This window comes from Clupea harengus, chromosome 7, assembly GCF_900700415.2.
Source record: "Clupea harengus chromosome 7, Ch_v2.0.2, whole genome shotgun sequence".
Taxonomy (NCBI): Eukaryota; Metazoa; Chordata; class Actinopteri; order Clupeiformes; family Clupeidae; genus Clupea; species Clupea harengus.
Window position 1 is genome coordinate 20,292,053 of NC_045158.1, and position 8,581 is coordinate 20,300,633.

The window sequence follows — 8,581 nt, forward strand, 5'->3', positions numbered from 1 at the left end:
AATATATGAATGACTGAATATGAAAGCTTGTTTGTAAAAAAAAAAAAAAAAGCTCATTTGTAATTGTTTAGAGAGAGAGAAAGAAAGGGGAGAAACAAGGCAATGCGTTTATTACCTTTTGAAAAGTCTGTGCTACACTGAACTTTGTCCAGACCAAGGAATGGAGGGAGATGGGGGCAAAGTTCAAAGTGTGAGAGGGAGAGTGTGTGGGTGAGTGAGTGTGTGTGTGTCAAGAGGAGGGGGTGAAAGGGAAACAGGGTAAAAAAAAAACATATCCCTGAGCAGCGAAACAACAGGTGTGCAGACTGAAGTAGACCAGACAGGAACAGTAGCCGAAGGTCCAGGTGAGAAAGCCAAACAGAAAATGAAGGCACGATACAGTCAGAGCTGAGAGCCCATGTTCGGAGCTTAACCAAATAACACAAGAACGCAGGTGAGTTTCAGCTTGGGAGTGTGTGTGTGTGTGTGTGTGTGTGTGTGTGTGTTTGTGTGTGTTTGTAATCAAGCTGTTGACTCACCCCTTGATTGTGTGTGTGCTTGTGACCTCTGAACTGCCAAAGTAGGGTCTGAAAAAGACTGATCCAAGCCCGAGTGTCCATGAAAAGCGTATTGGCATGAATGCATGTGACCATGTCCATGTGTGTGTGTGTGTGTGTGTGTGTGTGTGTGTGTGTGTGTGTGTCACCGAGCTCAACCAGACATAGATCCCATTACCACTACCCTGTTGTTCTTTTTTTCCTCCAAAGAAGAAAGAGCCGCGCCACTTTGAAAGAAACTGGGTAGAAAACGCAACACATAAGCATACGGAGGAAACAATGGAGGGAGCAGAGGGCAGGAGAGGAGGAAGTGGTGGCACCGGCGCCGGGCGTCTCTCGGCCCTGCAGGAGCAGCTGGTCTGGTCCCTGCTCAGCTCCGGCCTGTCCCGAGAGGTTCTGATCCAGGCCCTGGGAGAGCTAGAGCAGGAAAGGTCCGCTCCAGGAGACGGAGGCACGGCACGCGGCGCGGAGAAGGTGGAGAGGGGCGACGGCGAGAGCTCCGAGGAGGGAGAGGAGTTCCTTCCGGCCATTTACCGGGAGCTGGAGCAGCTGCCACCGGAGGAGGCAGCAAGGCAGCGTTCCGAAGTGGACCAGCTGCTGCAGTAAGTGTCTCATATGTTTCGCATGAAATAATCAAATGTTGACAGCGTACGCAAACACATACTCACAAAAGTGATCTCTCACAGACACAATAGACCCATAAATAACAATAGATTTTAAGCATGAAAACAGCTTTATTGTCTGCAGCGCATTATCTGCATCTGTTGTTGCTTTTTTACATGTAACTATTACATCTTCTAAGTGCTGTATGCAGCCTATCTGAACGACACATTTAAAAGCAATTACTGGTCTTGATACTGAGGCTTTTGTAACAAACTAACTGAAGCAGTTGAATCCTTTACCCGATAAACCTGACATTTTTCTCCTCAACCTTTCTTCTCCTTTCCTCTTTAACTCACCCTGGTCGCCTTCCCGAAGCTCTTCTGTTCTGTGTCTGTGTTCTCTTTTGTGGCGTTGGGGTTCATATGAAGGAGAGGTTCCTCCTTTTTCTAGTTACTAATTACCCACCCTATTCATTATTCTCAGGCCTTTTTTCTATCTAATAAATCAGCTACCTCCACTGGTTAAAATTAACAGAGTGACACACACAGTGTGTGCATGTGTGTGTCCGCGTGTAACCTACAGGTGATATAACCGGATGACAGATAGCAGTGTTGCCACAGCAGCTTTTTTTAGCCATCTTAATCTCCACTGAAAGAATGAATTATTTTTTGTCAGAATCTAGACATTTAAAATGCATTTAGTCTAATTCAAAATAAATTAATGTATGGCCAGAAATGGCTCGTTGGAAATGAGATGTATTTTTGAAATAGTTCTGTGAGTGTTTCTTTCATTAGTTTTACAACTCAGATTGTGGCAGTGACTTGAAAATGTGTGAGCCAGTTTTACATTTGCGTGAGTGAGTTTCTGTGTGTGTTTGTAAAGTGCTCATGGGTGTAATTCTCTGTAAGCAGAGCTGGACTTTGTCCCTCAGTCCATTCCCCTTATCTTTCTCTGTCAACATTCACCACCTCGCCATCTTTCTCCCTCCTCCCCTTACATTTCCCGCACTCATGTTTTCCTGTTTTATAAGCTACCGTGCAGTATGAGAGCTGCAATACATAATTGCATCATTCATGAAATAGAGTGACGTTATGCATAAAGTTTGTGTTCTTGTCACTGTGTCAATCGCTGTGAGAATAAGGTTTTGTTCATTGATTTGGTCATGTCTATCACAGTACACAGAATATAACTATTTGTCTGATGCCTGCTTTTTGGGGGGTGGGGTAGGTCTTAAAGCACCTTGTGACTATCCTGACTGTTAATAACGGTATATGAATTATTGAAACCGAATTAACATGTTTGGACAGTAACACAGTTTTGGCTCTGTGCTCCTACACATAGTGGTGGAAAAGGGAATGAAACTGTCAGTCCAGGGTTAAAGAGCTGAGTCGAAACTGTATCCCTTTTACTGCACACTGCCAAATATTTATGGACGGCACTGCATACGACAAGTCACTGCATACTGCAAGTTAAGTGTAGTTCAAACAGTGTGTGACGTAGCTGACGCATTAATCCTCACCTAGATCCTGATGCTGTATACAGGATGTGGATTAATGCATTTACACCTGCATTCTCATCATCACCTGAATATTTTCAGAATTGAGGCTCACAATCACATAAAACTTCATAATTCAATTGTGCGTGTATTTGTGTGTGCCTATGTGTGCGTGTGCACAATTCTACATGCAATTCTAAATGTCTGTGTGTGTTTCTCTTTCTGTGTGTGTGTGTGTGTGTGTGTGTGTGTGTGTGTGTGTGTCTATGCTAGAGGGGACCCCTGGCGAGTGGCCAAGCTGATCAAAAGCTACATGCAACAGCACAACCTTCCCCAAAGGGAGGTGGTGGAGTCCACAGGCCTGAACCAGTCTCACTTGTCCCAGCACCTCAACAAGGGCACACCCATGAAGAACCAGAAACGTGCCGCCCTCTACAGCTGGTACATCAGGAAACAGTGTGACATCAACCAGCGTGAGTACTTCCCTCTCTTCCTCCTCCTCTCTCTTCTCTTCCCCCTTCTTTCTCTCTATCTCTCTTAGTGTTTCTACTGTCACACTACTGACCATCTTTAATGTTGAATGTATAATGTGTTGTAATTCCTCATCTGTTGCATTGAATGTCGACACTTTTAAATGTCCCTCAATTGTACATTATTGGCCAGTTATCCTGTGTTGACATTTCACATTTCTAAAGTCTTTGACTGACATAGACTATTTGCAGAAAATAACCCAACAAGTGGTGTTCTGCTAACTCAAATTACAATGAAATATCAAGCATCTCACCTGTGTTTGTATATAGCTTTGGATATGTAGAATAAATGTGAATGAATAAATGAAAAACGTTGTCTTTTAAGTTCTACGTTTAATGTGGTCAATCCTCTACAGAGTTCACCAACGCGATCCGGGGCATGGGGACAGGCGAGGAGGGGGGAGAGGAGTGCAGAAAGGGGAGGAGGAATAGGTTCAAATGGGGACCTGCTTCCCAGCAGATCCTGTTTCAGGCCTACGAACGACAGAAGAACCCCAGCAAGGAAGAGAGAGAGGGCCTGGTGGATGAATGCAACAGGTGAGTCTGTCTGGTTTTTAATGTTTGATACTTGGTTTGAAAAAAGACAGGTGTGATGCTTTCTATTAAAGGCAGGATGAGAGAAATAATATCCAGAACTTTTTTTGAAGTAGCCATAGGTATTGTATTGAATGTAGTTATAATTACAAATCTATCACAATGTAAAGTTTGCAGAAAGGTACATGCCATTACCGGATGTGTAGGTCAAGGAGAAGAAATGTACTGTATAGAGGCTGTGCAAACCGACAGTTTTTAGTAACTTCGGTTCTCATGGTCAGTCTTTAAATTGTATTCTCCATACATGTTAGTAAGTGTACTACAACGTAAATGCATGTGTGTGTGTGTGTGTGTGTGTGTGTGTGTGTGTGTGTGTGTGTGTGTGTGTGTGTGTGCGTGTGTGCGTGCGTGTGTGTGTGCGTGTGTGTGTGCGTGTGTGTGTGTGTGTGTGTGTGACAGAGCGGAGTGTATACAGCGGGGGGTGTCACCCTCTCAGCTGGCAGGTCTGGGCTCTAACCTGGTGACAGAGGTACGGGTGTACAACTGGTTCGCCAACCGCCGCAAAGAAGAGGCCTTTCGCCACAAACTGGCCCTGGACACACCCTACGGTAGCCAGTCAGGGCCCACCAATGCTCACACACTACCTTCCAGCCCTGGGCAAGGTATGCACTCTAAAGGACACTGGGCCATTAGCATGTTGTTTGTTGCAGTCACTACCAGAGTTAGTCAGGAAACAGAACTGTAAGCTACAGCGAAATACAATTTACATCATTCAAAAATATACGGAATTTTTTGTAATTTTAAGTATGACTTTACGGACAGAAAGTTTAGAAAGCTTTTCTAAACGTTTGTTTAATGTAGTTTATTTCATGGCAGCACCGTTAATTTTCTTTACTTAGCTTTACAACAAAATTTGAAACACAACTTGACACCACTCAAACTCAACTCAAACAGCTCTAGTAGTCAAAGCATCTCATCTATTCCCAATGGTCTCACTCTTTCCCTCTCTCTACCTCAGCAACCAAGTCTCTCTTTCTCTCCCTCTCTGTACCTCAGCAACCAACTCTCTGTCTCTACCTCAGAAGTCACTCCCTATTTCTTCCTCAGAAACCAACTCTCTCTCTCCCTCTCTCTACCTCAAGTACCAAATCTCTTTATATATATATCAGTCTTTCTCTCTACCTCAGCAACCAACTCTATATATATATTAGTCTCTCGCTATACCTCAGCAACCCTCTCTCTCTCTCTGCCCCTCTCTCTACCTCAGTACTCAGTTGTCTCACCCACCATTCTCTCTACATCAGTACACAGTTGTCTCACTCACCACTCTCTCTTCTGCAGTACCCAGTTGTCTCACTCACCACTCTCTCTACCTCAGTACACAGTGGTCTCACTCACCCCTCTTCCTCTGCTCCTTCCTCAGGACTGAAGTATGGTCAGCAGGTGATCTGTGAGAGTATGGTGTCTGTGAGAGGGGCTTCAGGGGAGAGCGGGGGAGAGCACAGCACGGCAGCAGGACGACTGGCCACATCCGAGCAGCTGGAGCCCAGCCATAACCTGCTGGACGCAAACCACCACAAACAGGTGAGGGAAAACAGTTTCCTGTTGCACAGATTACATTCAGGTCAAGTCACAGTTATTTATATAGCATTAAAGCTTTAGTTTACCACAAACAGGTGAGGGAAAACAGAGCTTCCTGTTGCACAGATTACATTCAGATCAAGTCACAGTTATTTATATAGCATTAAAGCTATAGTTTAAGCATTAGTTTTAAAGTTTAAAACATTCATATTGTTTTTTCATTTAGCAGCCGTTTTTATTCAAATTTACTTAGAGAGCACATATACATTTTCAGTAGTATGGTGCCCCCTGTGGTTTGCACCCATAGCCTTGGTGTTGTTGGTACGTACACTGGAATGTACACATACTGTATCACCACAAATGGGGTCCCATAAGGTCCCAGGTTGAGTACCAGGCACATACATGTACGTGCTATCAAATAATGTATGATGAAATCCCAGCATGTAGCTGCAGGAGTGGAATAGACATTTAACAATGGTAAAAGAAGCCTGAATTACACCTTCCTTTATGAGCATTCCTTCGCCACACAAATCAGTTCTTACAAGACACTAATTTGCAGTCTAACAAACAATTAACATGACAACCTCTTGGCACATACATCACCCACATCACGTACGGTGGTCCATAGGTGTTCTATCATGTAGATGACACACTGTCACCATGTCTGACATCACGAGACCACACCTACCATATTTTTTATGTAGAACAGTGGCAATTTCATCACATAGTGGTTTATATCTTTATACTGTTATCTGTATTAATTATGAAAGCATTTATTTGAAACTACATTTTGTAAGTGATTAAAGCACATCTCAGGACCTGCATCAGAACAGGTCCATACCTGGCCCGAAGTCTGCTGAGATGAGGAACCAGCCTCTTTCTCTCCTTGTTCTAGGTCTCAGGGGGAGGCTCTCTTCCTCCGGTCAGCACCCTGACCTCCCTGCATGGGATCTCCAGCTCCTCCGCCGCCCACCAAAGCCTCATCATGGCCTCCCTCCCTAGCGTCATGAGCCTAGGGGACTCATCATTACTTATTGGTACACACTCTCTCTCTCGCACGCGCACACGCACACACGCACCCACACACACACACAAACACACACTCACTCACTCACCTAAAAAACATACATGCAAACACTTCATATTGGCCTTTGCACTGATGCAAACTGAGGCAATGTAATACAGCTTGGGTGTATGCATCCATACTATAAGTCTGATGCAAACACACTCTGATCCAACTCACAGGCACTGACACAAGCCTCCACACAGGTACAGATAAACACATGTAAGTCTTCACGCTGACACATAAAGACCCACTTGTCCAAAGTACTCTACAGTCCACCAGGTTAGCATGAGGCACATTTCTCGGCCTGTCAACACCTACACCAGGGTGATGAAGGCAGATATACAATAATTTTTGCTAATGAAACGTGTTTTTGGTCTGAAGAGGTGTTTTATTTCTTTATGTGTTTTAGGCCTGGCTTCCACCCAGCCTCAGGCAGTTCCGGTCATCAACAACATAGGGGGCGGGTTTACAACCCTTCAGCCAATATCCTTTCAGCAACAGCTACACTCTTCCCACCAGCAGCAGCAGCTCACGGGGCATCTTGCACCCAGTTCCTTCATGGCCACCATGGCTCAGCTTCCTTGCCACAGTAAGGAAGTCCATTACACAGGACAACAATACTAATAATAAATAGAATAATGTAGAAAGAAGTGATGTGGACAGAAACGAATATGTAATCAGTAACTAATGCAGGATAATATCACATAGGACAATATAATGTTCTCACAAATTCACATATATTTGACATCATCATCATCATTTATATTCTCTCTCCTTGGCAGTGTACAGTAAGTCAGATCTCTCTGCGTACTCCTCCTCTGGCCTATTGTCCCAGGCCATGGTCATCTCAGATAGCGGCAGCATTGGAACTCTCACCAACCTCACTGCAGTAAGGCAGGTAGGGAGTCTACACCCTGGAGATTGGACATGGTCCACATAGTGTGTACACTCTGGTACATGTACAGACAGACAGATATGGGTACTACACACCCAACCCGCATTGAGATTTCACACAGACCTACAACCACTTTAAATGTCTTCTCGGCATTGCCAGATACTTTCATCAGACCCTGAGGAGCAAGAGGGGGCCATCACAGAGGACTCCCTGCATCTCCAGTCAAATTCACCTGTACCAGGTAGGGGAGTATACAGGTCTCAGAAGACAGCCTGAGAACATGGATAAGAAAAGGATACATTTCACTGATTTTTTTCTCCACTATTTTCCTCCATCTCCTTCTAGTTTCCTCTGGAGGTTTGGATCTCTATTCATCATCTCAATCTAGTGAGCCCCATCCCTCTCACCCCTCTCACCTTCTCTCTTCTCCACAAGCAGACATCGACCCCTATATCCCCGCACAGATGGTATCTACCGCTCAATAGCAGATGCAGAGGGACAATTTGTCTCATCCTTTTTGGGGTGGGAAGGAATTCTGAGAACAAAAGCGCCAGCTACAGAACAGGCACAGTGGAGGCTGCCTTTGAATGAAAAGGAATGAGGCAAAGGGAGAAATGAACTACCTCTTCTACAGACAAAAGAGAATCTCTAATATACTGAAGACTGGGATTCGGGTCTGTCTGGCTTTGCTCTGGTGATTGCTATGCTGCCTAGATGTGGACTAGATTTGAGTGCCATGAACTTGCATATTAAAGATTTCTTGTACTATAAAGAGCACCTAGATGAACTATGAATAATTTAAAAACACGAGTAAAGAGATCATTCCACTGATTCATGTATATGGTATGCATTAGAGCCTGAAAAATTTCAACAAATAGGCCTGAAACAGACAAAAATTATGCATACATACTACATCACATCAATAAACCTTCCAATTACGCCTTCAGGAAAATAATCTTGGTCTGGGATCATTTCTATTTTTGGCAACAAAAACTGTCAACTGCCACTTTGATGTGACACAGATAAATAGCACTTGTGTTCATGGTTACAATTTTGATTTAATAAAAAAACTGCCATAACTAGTCATCTGGTCACTTGTGCATTCTTGTAAATTATGAAAAAGCTCAGTGTAAATTAGATGGTGCCCACGTGAAAAAAAACCTCTCGTGGAGATAATACATATAAAAAATGTATAAACATTTTACTCAAATTAATATAAAATAGCACATCATTTTATTGTGCAATCAATACAAAACCAAAACATAATTTACACAACTGTTCAGGCATTGAATTACAACCATGTTAAGATGCCAACATGGAAAAAACATGGAACAACATGGA

General features: G+C 43.7%; 1 protein-coding gene across 2 annotated transcripts; it reads left to right on the top strand.

Moving 5' to 3' along the window:
- The first annotated feature begins 209 nt into the window (after positions 1-209).
- hnf1a (HNF1 homeobox a) lies at positions 210-8,322 on the top strand. Of its 2 annotated transcripts, none has more exons than XM_012817742.3 (11): positions 210-433; positions 747-1,138; positions 2,908-3,107; positions 3,521-3,701; positions 4,158-4,360; positions 5,122-5,282; positions 6,175-6,316; positions 6,755-6,934; positions 7,128-7,243; positions 7,400-7,481; positions 7,586-8,322. In XM_012817742.3, the coding sequence occupies exons 2-11, from the start codon at positions 816-818 to the stop codon at positions 7,723-7,725; spliced, it is 1,728 nt and encodes a 575-aa protein (XP_012673196.1). In that variant the 5' UTR covers positions 210-433; positions 747-815; the 3' UTR covers positions 7,726-8,322. The 2 variants fall into 2 exon arrangements, with proteins under 2 accessions (XP_012673196.1, XP_031426648.1); XM_031570788.2 differs by having other exon boundaries at positions 231-344.
- The last annotated feature ends 259 nt before the right edge of the window (positions 8,323-8,581 follow it).

Bases quoted from the DNA above. Each gene is read 5' to 3' on its own strand.
- hnf1a (XM_012817742.3), top strand. From the start codon at position 816: ATGGAGGGAGCAGAGGGCAGGAGAGGAGGAAGTGGTGGCACCGGCGCC. The intron at 5,283-6,174 runs GTGAGGGAAAAC...TCCTTGTTCTAG, and splicing joins ACGCAAACCACCACAAACAG to GTCTCAGGGGGAGGCTCTCT. The intron at 7,482-7,585 runs GTAGGGGAGTAT...ATCTCCTTCTAG, and splicing joins GTCAAATTCACCTGTACCAG to TTTCCTCTGGAGGTTTGGAT.